Source organism: Eptesicus fuscus, chromosome 11 (assembly GCF_027574615.1).
Source record: "Eptesicus fuscus isolate TK198812 chromosome 11, DD_ASM_mEF_20220401, whole genome shotgun sequence".
Classification (NCBI taxonomy): Eukaryota; Metazoa; Chordata; class Mammalia; order Chiroptera; family Vespertilionidae; genus Eptesicus; species Eptesicus fuscus.
In genome coordinates this window covers 22,069,386-22,092,419 of record NC_072483.1, presented here as the reverse complement: position 1 = coordinate 22,092,419, position 23,034 = coordinate 22,069,386, and the positions used below count along the sequence as shown (strand labels likewise).

The window sequence follows — 23,034 nt, the reverse complement described above, 5'->3', positions numbered from 1 at the left end:
GAGTTCTAGTTCATTGAGATCTATAACTGAATTTCTTTCTTATGCTATTTGATGTTATTATTTTATATTTGTACAATTTCTAAACCTCATTCTTTCCCCCTTACAAATGATAGCCATTCATTTAGTTTTGTTTTGTTCACCACATCTACAGAGCTGGTTTTGCACTCAATTTTCTACTTGGTTCTTGACAGTCCAGGCAGTTAGAGAGACTCATTCCTGATATAGCAGTTAACTGTTATGTTCAAAACACCTTAAAGGATTGTTCAGCTTTCATTGCGATGTTAGTTCCCACAGAGCAAATAAAGAAAAATATCCAAAGATGATCCATCAGATTTGCTATTGTGTACTGTTAACATTAGACTTCTAAATCATCTTATCAGACTAGAAGTGACAGTCCTTACTATGAAGAAAAATATCAAAATGAAATAAAATAGGACTGTGTAAGTGCTTATATCTAAACACAGTATGTGTATTTAAATCAAATAAAATATCATTCATACATATTAGTATAGATGATATGCCCACTTTAAGTTTATTAAAATATTTTTATAATAAGTCTAAGCTCTATTTTATGTCGATCCAGCAATAGTTGGTACATGATTAAACTTGGGGAAATATAATTTTCTCTACTTTATCTTCTAATGACCAATACAATCTGCATTACCACATGAGTAGAGCAATCATAATTGAAAAGGCAAAATGGGCCAGGAAAGAGTAATACAGAGAATTATGAAAGCACTTTAAAGCATAAAATATTTCTGTGTATATATAATTATGTATAAAATGAGCTCTGCTAATTTTGCCAGATGTGAACCTGAGTTATCATTGAATCGAGGCATCATGGGAACAGTGGGAAACCGAGACCCAAAGAGGTCCCATTACTGCCTCAAGTCACATATTTAAGTAAGAGACTAACTTTGACCAGAACGCTGGCTTCCTGATTCTTATGTAGTGAAGACTCCATGAAAATAAACCATTTCAGTTCAGTAATTTCCCTTTCATTACCTTTTTCCAATAGGGAGACCCACCTGTCGCTGTGCGTTGGGGTTCACTGGACCAAACTGTGGCAAGACCGTCTGTGAGGATTTTTGTCAGAACGGAGGGACCTGCAGTGTGACTGCTGGGAACCAGCCTTACTGCCACTGCACGCCTGAGCACACGGGGGACAGATGTCAGGACTGTAAGTGGGAGCCGCGCCAGGCAGCATGCGTTAATGTTTACATGAAGAAGCTTCCTTGTTACCTGGTCTGTATTTTCTACATGATCTCAGTTGCAGCCACCCCATTTTTCAGTTTCAGCCTGAGTCGCCTCAACTCCAATAATTCTTTACATTCTTCTTTATCCTTCTCTTAAAGACTCTATGTTTCTTCCTTCTCCAGCTTAGATTCCATGGCCTATCATTATAAGCATTCCCTTGTATCCTCCTCCACTCCCTTGTTCACTCTTCCCTTCTGTTGTTTTTTTTTTTCTGGAAATTCATAACATGGTTAAGTCCCATGTTCCCTCTTTCCTGAACTGGTGCCCTGTCTTAGTTGAGTTTTTTATCACTAATCTCAAATGGCTATTTACTGTGATTTCTTAGTGTATTTCACTAATCAATTGACTCTCCTAAATGTCTATGTCATATTCTCTCTTTTCTCCTCAAACCTCCAGTACCTGCTCCCCAACTTTATTCTCAGCTGAAGACAGCTGTCTAAACAGAACTGCCACAAGTTCTCACCTCAACACCCCTCAACCTACTTTGTTCTATACCCCCACACACTGCCTTCCTTCTCGTGGAGAGGAACCCCGCGCTATGTCAATGCTACACTACTCACTCATATACTATTTATGTGTAGCTACTCATGGACACATCTCTTACCACTGCCCCTCCTTCCTCCTGCTTTGTCAGTGTTTTCCTTTCTACCTAGTTTTCTTTTTTCCTTTACAAACCTTACCTTTGACCACATCCCTTTCTAGCTACAACTTTATTAACTTACTCATTTTTAATAGTAGCATTGCTTTTAAGAGTTGTTATACTCTCCAATTCTTCTATTTTTCTTTTGACTCTATCACTGTCATCTTTTTATCTTCACTGTTCTGCTGAAACATATTTTATCAAAGTCAAGTTAACTAATTTATTTTCATGTTATTCATGATTTTATACCCAGTGGTCATTTTTCAATTCCTATTTTACCTCTACAGTCAGCACTTAATCACTTCCTCCTTAAAGCACCTTATTTGCTTGTCTGTATTTTTACTGATCTCTTAATTTCATACTAGTTTTACTGGCTGCTTTTTTGCAGGGCTGTTTGCTGATTCCTCCTTCTCTTCTTATTGGTGTTACTTGTGACTCTGCCTTCATATTTCTTTTTATTCTAAAACTAGAGGCCCAATGCACAGAAATTCGTGCAAGAGTAGGCCTGCCTTCCCCCAGCTGCCGGCACTGGCTCCCCTCTGGCTGCTGGCAGGCACCTGGGACCCGGGCTGCTTCCCTCCAGCCCTGGCTTCGTCCAGAAGGATGTCCGGTCTAATTAGCATATTACCCTTTTATTATTATAGACTAGTAGCCCGGTGCACGAAATTCGTGCACATTGAAAGGGAATTAATTAGATGAAATATTTTAATATTGCTATTTGCCCTTTCTCTATAATAAAAGTGTGAGAGATAAAAGGAAATGAGTACAATGTATATGAAAATAATACATAAATTTATTAATAAGTAAACAATAACAAACTGATATAACAATAACAAACTCGTAATATAAAAACAACATTGATGCAAATAATGATTGATAAAGTGATTAAACTTATTCTAATATCTTCCTGTATACAACATTAAGAGTAAAAACACTTTCAGAGTGCTTGACTAATTTCCCTTGAGATAAAGTATTTACAGCTTTAACTTTAACGTAACATGCTCTTTGAACTCAAGAGAAAGCAACAGCCGTAACTGGTTTGGCTCAGTGGATAGAGCATCGCCCTGTGGACTGAAAGATTCCAGATTCGATTTTGGTCAAGGGCATGTACCTTGGTTGCGGGCACATCCCCCGTAGGAGCTGTGCAGGAGGCAGCTGATCGATATTTCTCTCTCATCGATGTTCCTAACTATCTATCCCTCTCCCTTCTTCTCTGTTAAAAAAATCAATAAAATATTTTTTAAAAATGCTTTAAAAAAAAGTGAGAGAGAAAGCAACATATAACTGACCATGTCCAAAAATGGGTTCAGGTAGGAATATCCCTACTCTGTCTAGAGTTTGTCCTTGTGATTTATTAATAGTCATCACAAATGCTGGCATAACAGGAAAATATCTTCGAATTAATTTAAATGGGTGGCCAGTGTCAGATGGGGACAAATCAATTCTTGGAATCAGAACAATCTCTCCCTCTGCAGATCCTGTTAATATTTCAGCTTTGATAATGTTAGGTTGCAATCTTTTGATAATAAATCTGGTACCATTACAAAGACCCCATTTACTGTTAAGATTTCTCAATAGCATGATGATTGCACCCACTTTCAATTTTAATTTATGACATGGCATTCCAGAAGGAGTAATACTATTAAGAAATTCAATAGGAAAATTTTCCTTTTCAGCATCATCTGTTGAGTCAATGGAATCACCACTCAAATAGGCGTGAAAATCTCTATCAAGTATATCCAAAATTTCTTCATTTAATTTTTGAACGTGCTCATTTTTTGAACAAAGAATTGCATGTTTAGATATATTTTTAATATTATCTATAGATATACTATTTCCAAAGATGGCTTAAATAATAGATCCATTAAAAATCATTTCATGGGGAATTTCAATAATATCCATTCCTAAATGAAAATTGCTATCAAGTTTGCCATCTCCAAGTTTTACTAACCATTCACTATAAGCAGAATCCTCTGATCTCATATTTGTTTTAAGAGACAACTGTCTGAAACATCCCCAAACACTACAGTACTTTAAAACTTATTTGTACTATGGCTAATCATATAGCATGGCAACACAAAAATCCCCTCTGAAAAGAACTTTCCCACCAAATGCAACATTCAAATTAGCGCCAGCGAGAGCTTTATATGTATGGCACCTGTGCGAGTCAAAGTTTATTTTTATATTTCCAGTGCGTCATATGTACCAGTTGGTCAGACGGATGGACAAATGTCGGTCACTTAGCCTTTTATCTATACAGATTATAAGTCATGATTTTAACTTTTTAAAAAATTATCCTTTAATATCTCCAAAGCACAATGAGTAAGAATCTAAAGGTTTATGTGGCTTCTATTTGGTTTCTAGGACAAAGTTCTTTCCTTTACCCATCACTCACTTCTCTCCTTTTACTCTTGTATGTTAATTCCAACATAATTTTTGTAACACCTCTTGAAAAGGATCCCACCAAGTTTTTGATAGTCCACATGATAAAACTTACAAAAAAATACAGCATGAGACTTTCATTCTCTCACTAAGTTCTTCATATAACTGTAATTCCTCAGCCTCTAAAGAATGAAAAAGGAAAATAAAAGTGCCTTCTCTCATTCCAAGGCCTTTCTCAGTCAGGCAACCACAAAAAGAAAGAATGAGCCTACAATTCATGCCATGTAATCTCTATCAGGCATAATTCAAATCCCATCATGCAAAGTCTGGGATAATTAAAATGTATAAGAGAACAGTGGTGACCTGGGGGAGAACTTATGAAACCTTGTCTCCTGCTTTTGCTGAACATTCTTTTCCTTATGCTAGACTCCAAGTCCCTATCGGGGACCTGGTCAGATGGCTGTGGGTGCTAACCCATGCCACCTGGATCCGCGATCGGGGACCTAGGCAGGCGGCTGGGGGTGCTAACCCATGCCGCCTGCCCTGGTCCGTGATCCGTGATCGTGGACCTGGTCAGATGGCTGTGGGTGCTAACCCACGCCACCTGGATCCGTGATCGGGGACCTGGGCCGCCTGCCCTGGTCCATGATCCCTGATAGGGGCTTTGAGTCAGCTGCCACTGGCGATGGCTGACTTGAAGCCCTTATCCCAGACCTGGTCAGGCAGCTGCGGGCGCTAACCCACACCGCCTGCCCTGGTCCGAGATCGGTGATGGACCTGGGCAGGCAGCTGCCCTGGTCCGTGATCCCTGATCGTGGACCTGGGCAGGCCGCTGCAGGCCTTAACCCACACCACCTGCCCTGGTCCGCGATTGGTGATGGCGGACCGGGGCAGCCGGCTGCGGGCTTCAACCCACGCCGCCTGCCCCGGTCTGCGATCGGTCATGGCGGACCTGTGCAGGCGCCTGCCCCGGTCTGCGATAGGTCATGGCGGACCTGTGCAGCCGGCTGCGGGCTTCAACCCACGCCGCCTGCCCCGGTCCGCGATCGGTCATGGCGGACCAGTGCAGGCGGCTGCGGGCTTCAACCCACGCCGCCTGCCCCGGTCTGCGATCGGTCATGGCGGACCTGTGCAGGCGGCTGCCCCGGTCTGCGATCGGTGATGGCGGACCTTAGCAGGCGGCTGCGGGCTTCAACCCACGCCGCCTGCCCCGGTCTGCGATGGGTGATGGCGGACCGGGGCAGCTGGCTGCGGACTTCAACCCACGCCGCCTTCCCCGGTCTGCGATCGGTCATGGCGGACCTGGGCAGGCGGCTGCGGGCTTCAACCCACGCCGCCTGCCTCGGTCTGAGATCGGTCATGGCGGACCTGTGCAGGCGGCTGCCCCGGTCCGCGATAGGTCATGGCGGACCGGGGCAGCCGGCTGCGGGCTTCAACCCACGCCGCCTGCCCCGGTCTGCGATCGGTCATGGCGGACCGGGGCAGCCGGCTGCGGGCTTCAACCCACGCCGCCTGCCCCGGTCTGCGATCGGTCATGGCGGACCGGGGCAGCCGGCTGCGGGCTTCAACCCAAGCCGCCTGCCCCGGTCTGCGATCGGTCATGGCGGACCGGGGCAGCCGGCTGCGGGCTTCAACCCACGCCACCTGCCCCGTCTGCGATCGGTCATGGCGGACCTGGGCAGGCGGCTTTGGGCTGCCACCCACGCCACCTGCCCCGGTCTGTGATCGGTCATGGCGGACCTGTGCAGGCGGCTGCCCCGGTCTGCAATGGGTCATGGCGGACCTGTGCAGGCGGCTGCCCCGTCTGCGATTGGTGATGGCAGACCTGGTCAGCCGGCTGCCAGCGCTAACCGCCTGCCCCAGTCCACCATCATGGCTTGGATCTCACTGGCATGGGTGCTCCCCTCTCCCCCCGCCATCTTTGCTGGTTTAACGTATATTTGCTTCTGATTGGCTGGTGGGCGTTGCTGGTGGGCGTTGCTGGTGGGCGTGGCTTATGGGTGTAGCGGAGGTGCAGTCAATTTGCATATTGCTGTTTTATTAGATAAGATAGTCAGTCATTGAGCCTGTGACTTCTGTAAAAATCTGCACATTAGAAAGACCTCAACAGGTTTAATAAAATATAGCAATGATTTTCACTCAGTGAAACATGCAATACCTGACTATTTAGTAAGGGCACTGACCTCTTTTCACTTAGATTGTCAAATTGTAAAAAAAAAAAAAGACAACAGCCAACACAATAGCTGTTCAATGAAAATGATTCAAAATTATACCTATTTTTTGTCAGATTGGCAAAAAAAAATATATATATATATATTTAATTACATTTTTATTGATTTCAGAAAAGGAAGGGAGAGAGAGAGAAAGGTAGAAACATCAATGATGAGAGAGAATCACTGATCAGCTGCCTCCTGCATGCCCCCTACTGGGGATTGAGCCCATAACCCCTAGGCATCTGCCCTTGACCAGAATCAAACCTGGGACCCCTGGGACCCTTCAGTCCACAGGCCAACACTCCATCCACTGAGTCAAACTGGCTAGGGCAAAAATATGTTTTTTGATGTGCCACAGAATTTTAGTAATTAGTTTATGTGTGCCACAAGATGAAGAAGGTTGAAGATCGCTAAAAAATAGTTTCCCAAGCATTACCTATGATTTTGATTCTCTTTGCCTGTAATGGGACATCTATATTATTTAAAGTTTTCCAGATGTTTTATATATGTGATCAAGATCGAGACCCACTGCCTGGGTAATTTCAACTAATTACATAGCCTTTTATACCATCCTACCTAATAAAAGGTAATATGCAAATTGACCGCACCTTCGCTACGCCCAAGCCACGCCCACCAGTCAATCAGGGCGAGTATGCAAATAAACCCAACCAAGATGGCTACAGCCACAGAGAGCAAGGTTTCCCAGGTAACAGAGCAAGCCAAGTTTTCCTCGAGCTGTTGCAGGCCTAAGCTACAAAGTTTCAATTGTGAGAGGGATGTCCAAATGCCCGTTTAGGCCCCATCCTACTGGGATCGGGCCTGAACGGGCAGTTGGACATCCCTCGAGGGGTCCCAGATTGGAGAGAGTACAGGCTAGGCTGAAGGACACCCCCCCCTCCGTGTACGAATTTTGTGCACCGGGCCTCTAGTCCAAATATAAATATTTCCAAATTTATGTATCTAGCTAAACCTATCTTTTGAGTAGCAGATTTTTATACTTAAATGTCTATTTCACAGCTTGACTCATTTCTAAATTAACCTGATATTCTCACCCCAAAATTCCTCTACCATAGTTTATCTTATGTCTATAAAGTGAAACACCCAAGTTCAAAAATCTTGGAGTCATATTTTACTTTTCTCTTTCTTTTATACTTCACCTTCATTCTCACTTTTACCTTTAAAATACATCCCAAAATTGAACACTTTCCATTCTCTCTATTCTCACTACCGTCATTGAAGTTACTAGCATCTCTTATCTGGATTATTACTGACTGATCTCTATGCATTCCCTCTGCACCCTCTGTCTTTTTAAAAGAGTGGACACATAAACCAGTTGTACATTCTATCAGACATTTTTAAAAAATGATTTTTCATCTCAATCACATTTACTGAGATCTTTCTATATCCAGGAACTCTTGCAATTACTTCTTCTTTTTTTGCATTAATTTGATCAATTCATTTAATTTAGCTAATGAACATGGTATTGCCTTTGTTCGCATTTTACAGAGGAGACGACTGAGGAAGCATAAAGAGCCTCCCAAAGATGACAGTGTTAGTAATTGGGAAAGCTAGAATTCAAACCCAAACAATCCACTTCCAGGGCCAATACCCTTAAACGTTATTTAACATTGTGGTCTCTGTATCATTTGATATCATTGAGTCAGTCCTCATGGCTCTTTCATCTCTTTCCTCTCATAGTATTCAAACACAACTTCCATTTACTACTCACAGTTTTGTTTAGTTTTCTTTCTTGCTCCATTATTCTCAAAGTCCTGAATGGGGTCAGTACCAACTACTATTTTGAATAATGCAAATGGTTATTAATATCCAAGGTATCTTTGCATCCTCTTTTTTATTCTAATGAAACCATATCTATCATAGTTCTTTATATGTCAACTTCCTTGACACTGTGACTTTCTCATGCCATTCTCTTCCTCTGAAATGCATTTTCTTTGGATTCCTATTAACCTTCATCCCTCTATGCCCAATCTATCTATATGTATATTTCCAGCTTAAACACCATTTCCTTTTACAAGTTGCTCACATCAGCCCTCAGTTTGAATTAATCTCTTTCTCTTCTTAATTTTAAAGTTACTGGTTCTTTATCTCTTTCTGACTCTATTCACTTTTACCTGGTATTATTGTGATTTGTGTCATTCTGACTTGTCTCAGAAGACCTCCTTGAGACTACACTCGGCAGTGGCATTTGTCAGATAAGCAAATGAGAAAAAAATAATCATAAATAAACACATGAGGGTTGTTTAGATATGAGATAATAAAGAACAATCTATCCAATGTACAAAAGCTGTATATAATCAGAATACAACAATATTGATTTTTTAAAAATAAGTTTTAAAAATACTATGAGGCCATCATCACAGCAGTTTGAATTCTTAAAAAAGAATAAATTCAGCCACTTATATTTACTTGTCAACTTAACAGAATCACAGTCTGAAGTAGCTTAATGCATTGTAAAAGCCTACATTATAATTTTATTATCACTATTAGCAGTCATAGCACTTCCCACCTTTCACTGTAAAGTGCTTATTAAAATTAACCAATTAATCCTTAGACAGAGGTTAAATAACTTGCTCAAGATCCCAAAGTAGTGATATTATAGTCAGAAATGGACCCCAGGAGTTGTTGATCAAGATGTCAACAAACATTCCTCAAGTATGGTGATGCTATTCTTTGGCAGCAAAATATATCTGTGGACAGTTTCATTAAAATGATAAATCCAACAGCTGACAAAAGCATAATAAACTTAGGATCTATTACATGTGAGCTGGCAAGGTTCAATGGACCTGATGTTCTGTCAAAATTGTATCTTACATATACAAAACCTTCTCTCTATAAATGAAGGGATGACAGAATGGTTCATTACAATGCCTAATTAAAGGTCCATTAGTGGGAGGTAAAACATCAGTTCTTAGTTATGCTGAGTAAAAACATTTCACAACCCTAATGGCAATATAAAATCTGGAGGTCTGAAATGCAAATTAATTTTAACAGCAGCTCCCAGGGAGGAGAGACAGAGATAAATAATGGCAACAGTAAAATTAAGTATTCTTTAAGTTGTTCAAGGGCAAATATAACTCCATTTGATGCTATATTGAAGCAAGCATTCTTAGTATATGTTTTTTTAAAAAAAGCATGGCATTTTACATTTAAATCTGAAAGTTAACTATGAGGTCAACAATACCTAGGGTTATTTGTAATTAAATACTAATGACATTAGGGCAAAAGGGACAATGTGTACCAATTCAACCTGTGTCTAAGAGCCAGGTATTCAAATCAAATGGCAATCTGTTCTGTCATTGATATTTTCAAAGTCCTCTAGTGATCTGCTTGGGGAACCATTATACTTTCCATTAGAATTCAGTTTATTAGAAATGTTCCTGCGTGGCTAACACCCACTGGTTCCAATAAGTGCAGACATTAAGTAGCATCTCAAGTTTGTAAAATTAGGACTACCTGACAGTAATCCAAATGTAATTGTTGCAACTAGTATTAGAATCATAGTCTAGCAAGTAACTTATAAAAGTTATGAAATATAGATGTGAGCCTATCATGATGATGTGATGGATTATTTTTACCATTTGCTTTCCAAAGCAATTTTATTCCATTATTCAACCAGTGAGTGAACATATTTTGGTGTTTACAATAAGCCTATCACTAGGTTAAACACTGAGGAAGCAGTGATGTGAGAAAGAGTTCCTGCCCTCAAAGGGCTTACAGTCTTTTGTGTGATTCTGAAGATGAAACAAGTCATTATGTGACAGTTTCGTAAAACACAGAGGATACCAGTATCCAGGAAAGAACATAGAATTCAGCCTATTGGAAAGACTTCTCGAAGGAAGCGAACTCCAAGCTGAGACCAGAAGGAAGTAGAAGCTAACCAGGTGAAGAGAGGGAAGAGTGAGTGGAAGAGCATTTGCAAAGACCCAGAAGGGAAATATTTTGAAATTTATCTTTTCTGTTTCTATTAGATTTTCCCAGGGGAGGTCTGGCAAGGGAAATAATAATCACTAAACATGTACAATATATTGGAACAGAGATATGTGCTGTTACACATCATTTTATTTGATACATGATGGTTTAACAAATGCTCATACAACCCTGTGAAATTAGTATTATCAGTACAACTTTACAAGTGGCAAGAAATAAGATTAAGCCCTTCTTCCTATCTACCAGGTTAGAGAACATAATAGTCATAATTTATAGCCTTGTGAGTCTGAATCCCAAAGTAGGCTTCTCCTGGTATATTTTATTATTGTTTAAAATGGATGGACCTGGAGAACATTATGCTAAGTTAAATAAGCCAGTCAGATAAAGACAAGTACCATAGGATATCACTCATGTGTAGAATTTAATGAATAAACTGAACTACAAAGCAAAATAGAGACATACTCATAGATAGAGAGCAGTCAGACAGCTCTGGGGTGTGTGTGTGTGTGTGTGTGTGTGTGTGTGTGTGTGTGGTGGGGGTATTGGGAGTAGAGGAATTGAACAAAAAAGAAAAAAAGAGACATCATGTACATGAACAACAGTGTGGTGATACAGGGGTAGTCAAGGTGAAAGAGGGCATAGAGGTCATACATAGTGATAGAAAAATATATGTCTGCCCCTTCTACTCCATCTTTTTAGACTCATTAGGATAATGTTCACAGCTCAGTTGGCACACTGGCTCAACCTGGTTGTTGCAAGTTTCTACTCCATTGAAAATAGTTGTTAATAAGAATTTTAAACTTGAGCTGATTAAGCCTACATTAAGCTCAAATAAAAGAGACCCAATGACTTTAATAATGAAAGAAATATAAAATAGAATCATTTCAGTGCTACTGTTAGTATGAAGGCCAATTAGAACTAAGCTAAAACCCCAAGAAAATATCCTGACATGAAAACGTTAAATTACTCAGGACTAGTTATTTCTTAAGTATCCAAGTATTGAAGATCTTAGAACACTCACACCTGGAGTGATAAAGCATTTGGAGCCTTAGGTACTGAGTGTCTCCCAAATCTTTTTCTCTTGGCGAGAAGATAAGCACTACATTCATGTAGACTCTTATCATCTCACCTGGATTACTACAACGCATGTGCTCTTTCCTATGTGCTCCTTCTTCCAACCTTGGAAACAAACCATTCATTGTTTCTAACATGTACCCCCTTTAACTGTTTATATCTCTTTCTCTTTACACATGGAATTCTTCATGTCTGCTAATGCCCCCACTTTGTCTTCTTAACTTCCCTTTGTCCTAAGACATTCACTTTCACACTGTATTAATATCATCATTCATGTTCTTAACTCTCTATCTTACTAGAATATGAAACAGGCCATGGTGCTTTGCATACCTCATCAATCTTGGGAGTTAACTCAATGCCTGAACTTAGTAGATGGTATTAAGTACGTGAGTGAATGTTAACCAAGTAGAAGGATCCTGTTTTCGGCCTAGGAGGCCGTTATTTTTTCTGTGCTCTGACAAGATCTCCCTCAAAAGGTAGTGCCAGAGTTCTGGGCCATCTTTACTTAATAGTTCATTGAGTTCCACACTCCGTGAAAAACTTTGTGCTTGTGTTTTCAGTTTGAAAAAAAAAATAGTGTAAAAATAGAATTGAGTTTGAATTAATGTGTGTAAAGAAAAATAAATGCATGTGACCATGATATAGAATGGTGACCTAAGGGTAAGATAATGTAATAATTTTATCATTTAATTCTAGATGGTTGAGAGGACATTTTCAGAATTATGTAAATATTGTTGAAGATAATTTGATCTAATAGTAAAAATAGAATTATTAAAAATCTCTATTTTTACTGTATGTTATATATTCTTTTAAAGAAAACATAAAACTAACAAAGAGGCAAAAGATTTAGAAAAAGTGTGCTTATCTCTAATAATAAAAGCATAATATGCTAATTAGACCGGATGTCTTTCTGGATGTCCTTCCGGACGAAGCCGGGACTGTGAGGGAAGCCCAGGTCCCAGGTGCCAGAGGGAAGCCAGTGCCGGCAGCTGGGGGAAGGAAGGCCTACTCTTGCATGAATTTCGTGCATTGAGCCTCTAGTATAAAATAGAATTTATTGGAAACTTAAGTAAATCCTTAAAAAAGATAGTTTGTCATATGTGATTCAAAGTACATATACTAATTATTAATTTATTCAGTTGTGACATATATGTATATATTAAACACTTATGGATATTATTTATTATTCTAGGTATTGGGGGACACATCAATATAAAAACTCTTTGAAAACACTTGCCTACATAACTTTTGGTGAATAAAACAAAACAAATGGCATATACTTTACAATTAAAAGTCAGTCAAAGCTGCAACTTAGAGATGAATGAGAAAAGAGCTGTCAAAGATCAGAAATGGATTTTATTCCTTTCTATTTAGAAGCATAACATTATATGTCACACTATTAAGTTTCAAGTTCCAATGATATGTTTATGAAGTTAAATATGGATGAACTTTTATCTCTGTGATGTAGCTTATACTTGGAATTTTAGTAATTATGTTTAATAATTCAGTAAGTATTACTAAAAAAGAAAACAACCTTTAAAAAAGTTCTATTACTCTTGCTGGTATTATAGCAGCAACTTTTTTAAAAAAAATTCCAGCTTCACTTGATTTTAAGATAACCCAATCTCACAATAATCTTAAACAGTGCTTTACCATAAATTATGACAAGGTTTGATGGTCTGATCTACTTTTATGCCACATTAGCACTACCAACAGGTATTTAGCCTTCTTTTTCCAACTTAGGGAAAAGTGAATATACAAAAAAAGACAGTTTGAAAACTGTTTAATTGAAGGCAGAAAATAACCTGTCATACAAGTCATGGTTAGCAACTGTCTAAAGAGGAATTTGTATTAAACTGAGCAGGCCCAGTTACAAGCCCTCAGTAAAAACAAATAAATAAAAAGCAAGGGTTGGCATGAATAGAAGCCATCCATGATTATTATTCTGCTGTGCTTGGTGTTAAGTAAATTAAATGGGTTCATAAATAATTATCTACAGAATTGGATATTTGAAAACAATATAGTACATAAATTATGCAAAGACAGACACACAGATTTAAACAAAAATATTTACTGGAGGCTTACCTCAAAGCAAGCAAATTGTTTCTACTTAAAAGCTTCTGCCAACATTATTTTTGAGAGAAATGATTTAAATGTAAATTCAAGAGTAACTTTAAAACACAGTTCTTTATTCAGATTTGGAATGTCAATTGACATGTTTTGAGAAAATGCCATGAGTCAGGAATCTTCAAATGCTTTAAATGAAAGAAAATAAGTTTCCTATCTTATAGTTAACTAGTGGCCTGGTTCACAGATTTGTGCACATTGAAAATAAATTAATTAGAAGAAATATTTTAATATTGCTAATTGCCCTTTCTCTATAATAGCAGTGTCAGAGATGAAAGAAAACTAGTAAAATGTATATGAAAATAATATATAAATTGATTAATAAATAACAACATGATATAACAACAACAAAGACATGATATAAAAACAACAAAAACATAATACAAAAACAACATTGATAAAAACAATGACTGATAAATTGATTAAACTTACTCTAATATCTTCCTATATACCTTATTAAGAGTAAAAACACTTTCAGAGTGCTTGACTAATTTCCATTGTGATGAAATATTTACAACTTTAACTTTAACATTACATGCTCTTCAAACTCGAGAGAAAGCAACATATAACTGACAATATACAAAAATGGGTTCAGGTAGGAATATTCCTACTCTATCTAGAGTTTGTCCATGTGATTTATTCATAGTCATCACAAACACTGGCATCATGGGAAACTGTCTTTGAATTAATTTAAATGGGAGGCCAGTGTCAGATGGGGACAAATATCACACATTCATGAGTCAACATTTATTTTTAGATCGTCAGTGCTTGTCATATGTACCGGCCGGTCAGCCAGTCAGTCACTTAGCCTTTTATATATTTAGATATGATAACCTTCATGTTTAACTATTAAATATTTAATTAGTATAAACTTATTATTCTGTTTGATGAAAAAATAGAACCTCTTTTGGTAGTTCATATTTGGCTAGAAAATATTTTGTATTTATCCTGATTATTGATGAAAATGGCAAGAGAATCAGTATGTCATCATTAGCTCTAGAGGTAAAAAAAAATAAAAATAAAAATTGTCATATCTTAACTAATAGCTTCTGAGTCCCAGAGCAAAAGACCAAAGGTAGGAGGGAATTATATGTATAATTTATCCTATGGTTAAATATAGATTATATTTATAATTTACCCTATGGTTATGTAACCCAACAAATAAAGAACAGATCTTTGCTTAAATCAAACAATGCATTCATAATTGTATTTATTTGGTCAGTTGCATTTTCATGAATGCAAATATATAACAATAAGTTTAATTTAAATAAATAAACATATTTTAAAATCCATTTTTTTCCAACAAATAAAATTACACTAAAAAGAGCAAATACTTACTAAAAAGATGATTGCCAATAATATGTCATAACATATATGGTTAATTATGAAAATTAACTATTAGGAGAAAAACCTATTTATTGGGTGTTGACATAAAAAAAATCAAATACAACTTAAGTATAGCACACTGAGAAATAGAAAATCACATCAGGAAAAGCTAAAAATCATATGATTACATTCATATGTGGGATATAACACTGAAACTCATAGACACAGATAACCTTATGGTTGTTACCAGAGGGAAGGGGGTTGGGGGTAAAGGGTAAATGGGGCCAAATTTGTATTGACAAAATATCTTTTGACTTTGAGTAGTGAGCACACAATGCAATATATTGATCATGTATATAGAAATATACACTTCTGGCCCTGGTTGGCTTGGCTCAGTGAAGGGTCTTGGGTTCAATTCTGGTCAAGGGCACATGCCCGGGTTATGGGCTCAACCCCTAATATGGGGCATGCAGAAGGCAGTCAATCAATGATTCTTTCTCATCATTGATGTTTCTATCTCTCTCACCCTCTCCTTTCTTCTCTGAAATCAATAAAAATATATTTAAAAAATAATTTCTGAAATGATCCATGAGTTTAGAATGGAATTCTATATTGAGTCTGAATGTAAGTAGGTCAGGCCACAGAAGAAAATAGTTTCTTGAATAGGTTTAATTTCATGCACAGGTTAGGCTATGACTATAAACTTAAACCTATTGGAAGTTGAAAAGTTTAGTTTAAATCAATGGAATTCCCAATTTCTGGGAATTTAACAAGTCACATCTTTTATTCACATGACACTGTGGGGGATCTGGTAGTTGGTTCATTGATCCAGTAACTGAGTGTCTATTCCATGCAGGCACCAGATGTCCAAAGGCTCTTTTATCTAGACTTATAGGCATCCATCTTCACTTCCCATCTGATTTACATCTTCCATCTCCTACTTTCCTCTCCCCATCTGAACATACACATCCTGGCAAACTTCACTTTGTTTCAGAAATGGGTAAAACTAGCCTAGACTGATCTCACATTTACATAAATTTATAACTGCCTTTGGGTTCTGCAATTAAAACGTCAATAGCATGACTCCTGTTCTCTGCCTTGGTAAGTGCTCTCCTTTACTAGGGGCAATGCTCAGTCATTAATTCAACAAATATTAACAGAGCATCTAATATGTCCAGCCACTGTGGCTTGGAATTTAGTCATGAATCAAACAAAACTGCTCTTATGGTACCTTGCAGTATTTATAAATAAAACACAAACACGTTAGATGTCAGGTGGTGAGAAATTAGATGATGGAAAATAAAGCAGGGTAAGTCAATAACCTAACTACTGTTTGAATGGAGAGAAGGGTCAGGGGCTACAGAAACAAAAGCACATTGGTTACCATATCAAAATTTTTCTGCAGAATCTTTGTGTATCCATTGTGAATAAAAGAGTAATGACTTAATCTCATCACCATAAGGTTGAAACAGTTTACAAGGACTATTTTTATTCAAAGAAAATAATATTCCTAAGTAAAAATACCTTGGGTTAAAATATTTTATTATAGTAATTAATTAATTAATTATAGTAATTATAGTAATTTAATGCATACTTCTAGTCGTGGTAAAGATTAAATGATACTAACACATAATAAAATTAAATTGATTCTCTGTAACCTTAGGATTATTGAAAAAGTCTTAGCAAAGTGGAAAGCTTATGGGGGGGATTATGTGCAGAGGATCTATATGGATTTGTCTAATATGGCCTCATATTATCCCAATATAATGAAGTGGGGCATTCCCTGCCCATTAGTTAGGCTACAACATGATGACAATAACTTTCTTCGTGATAATCTCATCTGAGATGATCTTTTCCATGATTACCTCCTATCCAGTATTCTTCACCTCTCATATCTTTATAAAAATCCATTTTTCTAAAAATGAATTATTACTTTGTGCTCTGATTTGTCTTTTTAAAAAATTAGTTTTATTTGATTACCTTAGCCTTGAGGGTTCTATAAAGGCACTCTGAGGACATGATCAATATTAACACAATAGTGACTATTAATATAGTTGGCATTAGTAATTTTATTAGGCTAAAATTAATTGTTTTTAACACATAGTCAATGTTTTGATAGAGAAACGGGGACCTAAATATGGTAAATTACTTGTTTATGGTCAGAGACCTCTATGTGCATGCTTCATTCTCATTTTATTTTTGTCATCATATGCTTATTCACTTATCTGGTTTTCAGTTAGCCCCATATGATAAGCCATAAGCCATATTTAGCTGTCATCTGCAAGTCAGGTTACTTACAAATCTCAAATGACTACCACATTATAAAACATTACTTGTTAAAAACTTTTACAGCTGATTGCTTTAAAAAAGAGAAATACTCAACTATGAACATTATTTATAAGCAAATGTTATACAGGTTTCTCTGATCTTTCAAAAAATGTTTTCTAATGATAGTTTTATAAGGTACTTTTTGACTAAAATTATTGATGCCATCATTTTTAATATGAATTTTGAAATAGCAGTCTGTTAAAAATTTAAATGCTGATCTTTTTAAATCTCACCCCATATGTCTACCTAAAATCAGAGTTTTGAAAATTTGGCTTTCTGAATTTTACATTTTCCTTCTACCTGGATACTCAGAGATGGCACGGTTTGCTCAGAATTAATTTTATTCCTTTAATTTTGTCAGTTTTCTCTACAGAAATATTTGAGATATATTTCTATTTTTAGTAATAAATTAGAAAATGCTAATTTTCTTAGACATGCTTTCCTGATGAAAATGTATCAGCTTTAGTCACAGATTTGCACACATTTCTTTTCCTAGTGAATATTTAATTAGCACCTGGATTAAATATTTTTCTACTTTATTCAACTCGGTTCTGAAATTGGAAGATATATTTAGGACTATACAATAAGTTTAATTATTAAAATACCTAAGTTGTATAAAACATTTGAGGAATGTAAAAAAAGAATAAATTGTAATATTTCTTAAATGTTTTTGTTTCCTTATATAAACCTTCAAGAACAATAATCATAAAAGTCTAAGCAAATGCATACAAGTTGTTATATCTCTTTTGCCTCATACACCAAAATAGATTAAAAACTGGCTCTAGACAAGGAATGGCCATAATCCCTCTTATTAACATACTAGCTTTCCTGTTGCAGGAAAATTCCTGCAATGGGATTTCCTGCTGCACTCTACCCCGCCTCCCTTCGTTCCTCCCTTGCCGCCCGCCTCCCCTTCTCCTCCGGCCCGCCCGTTTCCCTTCGCCCCCGGCCCCGCCTCTGCTCCGCCCTTGCCGCCCGCCTTGCCTTCTCCTCCGGCCCGCCCGCGTTTCCCTTCGTCCCCGGCCCCGCCTCCACCCCGCCCTTGTCCCCAGCCCCGCCTTCTCCAGCCCGCCCGCGTTTCCCTTCGCCCCCGGCCCCGCCTCCGCCCCGCCCTTGCCGCCGGCCCCGCCTTCTCCTCCAGCCCGCCCGCGTTTCCCTTTGCCCCCGGCCCCGCCTCTGCTCCGCCCTTGCCGCCGGCCCCGCCTCTGCTCCGCCCTTGCCGCCGGCCCCGCCTCCGCTCCGCCCTTGCCGCCGGCCCCGCCTTCTCCTCCAACCCGCCTTTGTTTCCCTTCGCCCACGGCCCTGACTTCGCTCCTCCCTTCTCCTCCCCCCGCCCCCCTGGCTTGCTTGCTTCTTCGAAGCTTTACTCCCCTTTGCAGCTCTTGGCTTCTTTCGACACTGTTTTGATATGCAAATTAGCCGCCATCTTTGTTGGGCCAATTTGCATACTCGTCCTGATTGGTTGGTGGGCGTGGCTTGGCTGGTGGGCGTGGCTTAGGTGTAGCGAAGGTGCGGTCAATTTGCATATTTGTCTATTATTAGATTAGATTTAAGAATCTTAGAACTTTTCCAGAAAACTTTCCAAATAGATATCAGTGAATGGTGACCCTTCAGGCTTGTGTTACTTTGTGATACCTTGTCTGTTAACTTGGTCTCGTTACTCTAGGGACCCAGATTTGATTCTGCATAATAATGAGTAGATCACATAGATGGTTAGGTGTTCCCTTCAGGAAAGAGAATCCAGTGCTATAATCAATGACAGTGCCTGGAGAGGCAAATAGCAACTTGGCTTGGGATGGGAGGCTGAGAGTGACACATGAAGTGTGAGGCGTGGGAGTCCGGTTTGAGTTCCGGTGTTCTGACATTGCAGGTCCAGGGCGCATCAGGCCGGCTCTGCTGGGCCTGGCTCCGGCTGCTGCAGGGCCCTTAGACATTCTGACTGGTGCTTAGACCCTCAGATATCTAGGTAATCAGAGGTACGTTCAGTTTTAGAGACACATAAAGGAAAGAGAACACTAAAGATATTCAAAATTATTTTCTAGATTATTTTCCTGAGCAAATGTATGGAGTATTAAAAAAGAAAAATAGGAGTTTATTTCCTACAGTTAGGCTCACTTATTCTTTTGTTGTGTTTATTTATTTATTTATTTATTTATTTGTTTGTTTGTTTATCTTTATTGTTGGAAATGTTACAGATGTGTCACACACACACACACACACACACACATACACACCCTTTTTTTTCCCCTACTAAAAGCAGACTTCGGTTCACTGTGATAATAAAGGCCATTATAGAGGTGGATGAGTGAGGAGGGAGTCATGACATACCCTTAAGCATGTTCAGCAATACAGCCTCTGTTCAAAGATGGCCAAAGGGTGTCTTGGAGACATAAGTCAAGTCACATGAGATGACACCATTAGCCAGAAGGAGGACTAAATTTAACCTCCAAGTCCCTCCTACTCTGACCAATGTTTTGTTTATTTCATTTTCTTATTATGTCTCCCTGATATAACTATTCATCAAAAGTTTATAAAATACTGTCTTGGAAACTTTTCTACATTCCGTACATACATAACAGCAGCCATACACCTCCTGAAGGAAGAGTATTAGCAGAATTCATAGGCCTTTTGCTCCTGGCACACAACCAAGTAACTGTGAATGGAGTGTGAATTGCACTGACACTGGAGTTCAGTTCCGGGATGCCTAGGGATATGCACTGTGGAATCTACCTAGTCTTCTTTGTGAAAGTGATCAGTCCTTCTGTTAATTTATTGGTGTGTGTGTGTGTGTGTGTGTGTGTGTGTGTGTGTAGGCGTGCGCAGTACTAAATTATCAAAGGCTTGTTTAAATTATTAATCTTAAAGCCAATTTACAGAACTTTTTATTTTAAGGCCAGGCCAAAATTCCCTGAAGTAGAACAGTTGATGTACATACATGTAATTGTATAATTTAGTCTCCCCCATATAACCATTCTATATTACCAATTAAAGAATCTTCAGGTTCCCCATTATTTTTACTGAATATCTTCAGCTCCTGTTTCGGTAGTATTATTTTAGTTTGGTTTTCTTCTCTTTAAATAAATTTCACACTTCACGAACTCTTACAATGTGAATGGCCCATTTACAAATATAAGTTAATAGCTAACTAGTCTTAGCACTTACTTTTAAATAAAAAGAAATATTTGGGGAAAATGTTAAATGCAGCCAGAGATTTTATAGACATCTGTGTCTCCATGAATATTCATAAACCTGTATGTATACTCATACATGCATATATTTTTATGCAGTCTATTAAGATACTGTTTGAAGATTAAAGAAAGAAGTTTGCCTTTGCATGTCTTTCTGGTTGAAAAGAAATGACAGAGTAAGAGAGAAATGGAGAGAGACGGAGTTCAATGATAATCTCCCTTGATAAGTGCTTCATTTCTGTTGCAGAAAATAGCCATTGACTTATTTTCCAGTTCTATCTACTTAATTACCATGTGAATATTCTGTAATTACATATCCAATGTTGTCCTTTAGATTACATGATTGTGTTTGTTGCTACTATGTATGCAGCTTTTAGTGTAATTATCCTATAGAGTTTATAATAATTTTTATATTGTGAATATAAAGTGTTATTATATAATTTAATGGTAATTTCTATTTTCTTTGCACAGATTAATTACATTTCACTATAGCTCCTTCTTTTTATATGCAGGACATCTCAATTGTTATGCTATTCAGGGAGAGAAAATGCTCAAAATTTATGAGATGGAATGTCCCACAAGAAGGAAGATTTTGTTGGTAGTAAAATACGCTGGTTCTTGGCATAGTGGACATTATTCAGATCAATTTTGGTTTCTTATTTTTTCCTTGTCTTAGCCTTTCAATTGGATCATCTGCTCTCTGAGCGCTGACGTCCTCTCTTGTATTTTTTTTACTGTTCCTAAGCTCCCTGTATCCAATTAAATACATGCCTGCCCCAGCAAATAATCAATTATGGATCCACCGCTTTCATGTTATTCTCGTGGTTAAGTTACTCATGTTCAAAATGAGAATCAACAATGTTGTCCCACCAGCTTTCCTTTCCATAAATTTTCTTTCCATAGACTGCTCTTGCTGCCACTTACTGGCCAGTCTGGCTAGACTCTTTTCAATCTTCCATTCCTCTCTTCTGTCTTCAATACCTTCCCTACTCCTTCCCCTCCAATGAAATGTCTCCTATCACCTATGCGATCTTCTAACCTGTCTTCCTTTAGTCTACCACTTCTATTTACTTCCCCTTTTCTTTTCCCAATTATATCTCCTTTTTGATTTCTAAAACCATAGATTAGTTTTGCCTCTTGAACTGTATATAAATATAAAAGTAGTATATTATTTTTGTGTCCAGTTTTTTCTTCCAGTATTATTCTTGTGTGACTCATTCATGTTTCATGTTTCATCTATCATCCATCTATCAATCTACCTATTTATCTATATTTTTATTCCATTGTATGAGTGAACCACAGTTTATCCATCTTTCTTGTAATAACATTAGGATTATTTTTAGTTTTTGGATAGTTCTAAATAGATTGCTGTGCACATTATGTGCAAGTTTATGTGCACATATGTATACTTTTCTCTTGGCTATATATTAAGAGTAGGAATGCTAGGTCATAAGATGTTGGCATATTCAAAGTTAGTAAATACTTTAAAACTGTTTTTCACATTGGTTGAACCAATTTATGTTCCCACTAGCAATATATGAGAGTTTCTGTTATTTGTGGTCAATTTGGTGGGTGTGCAATGGTATTTTTTGAAGTTTTAATTTTTATTTCCCTGATTAGTTATGAGTTAGGTATATTTTCACATCTTTTAAAGATTAATCTAAAGCAGATTTAATTTATGCAGCAAAATTACTTATAATTGGTGAATTTTAGATAAATCTTTATCGTAGCCCTTTAGCACTGTAGGCAGGTGCAAACTATTCCTTGCTATAGTGTGGTGCAGGACAATCATCAACCCTCAGAATGTTTCTCAGGTTTTCTCAGCAATGTGGTTATAAAAACAAAGAGGTTCAAGATTTTATATTTAAAATTACATGTAATTAGGGCTCACAAAGTCAATAAATAATCTATTTCAGTCAAATTCAAATCATGTATAACTATTAGAGAATGTCGTTCCTCTGCTACTGTAATATTACCTCCATATCATCATTTCTTACACTCTCCAGTTCCCAAATTCCCTTTCCCCAATATCTGCCCCATGGAAAACACCTGGGCCCCATCTCAGATTTATGAATTAGAATCTAGGGGTGGGCAGTGGTGGGAGATAGGGAAAGGCACTGAAATTTGTGCTTACAAATAAGTCCTCTACATGATTCTGATGAAATACCATTTTGTAAACTTCTGAAAAAGCACATTATATGAAGATTTGGAAAGATACATTAGCCAACTTCTGTGTTCCAATAGACAGCTGACCCAAGACCAAGTAATGAAATGTAAAGCAACTGGGGGAGTTTTAAAGTCTTCTACTAGTAAATAAGAGTTATCTAGAAATCTGACCAATGATTGTTCTTTAGAGAATTTTGCATGAATGGGAGACAGTACTAGATGATCATATAGGTTGCTGCTAATACATTCTTCTTAAATGCAAACAGAATGTATGATGTGTACAAATAAACAGATTTAACTTTTAGATCTCCAAGTCTTTCACTTTTGAATATATAACTCTTCTTGAGTATAGCTAAAACTCATGTTAAGTATAGACTCTTATAAG

At 37.9% G+C, this 23,034-nt stretch overlaps 1 protein-coding gene across 1 annotated transcript in view; it reads left to right on the top strand.

Annotated features, from left to right (window-relative positions):
• Positions 1-23,034, top strand: part of LRP1B (LDL receptor related protein 1B) — a 1,704,605-nt gene that overhangs the window by 1,637,940 nt on the left and 43,631 nt on the right. Inside the window, exon 84 of the mRNA XM_054723549.1 lies at positions 1,019-1,180. Coding sequence (XP_054579524.1) covers positions 1,019-1,180 — 162 coding nt within the window. The remainder of the gene's footprint in view (positions 1-1,018; positions 1,181-23,034) is intronic.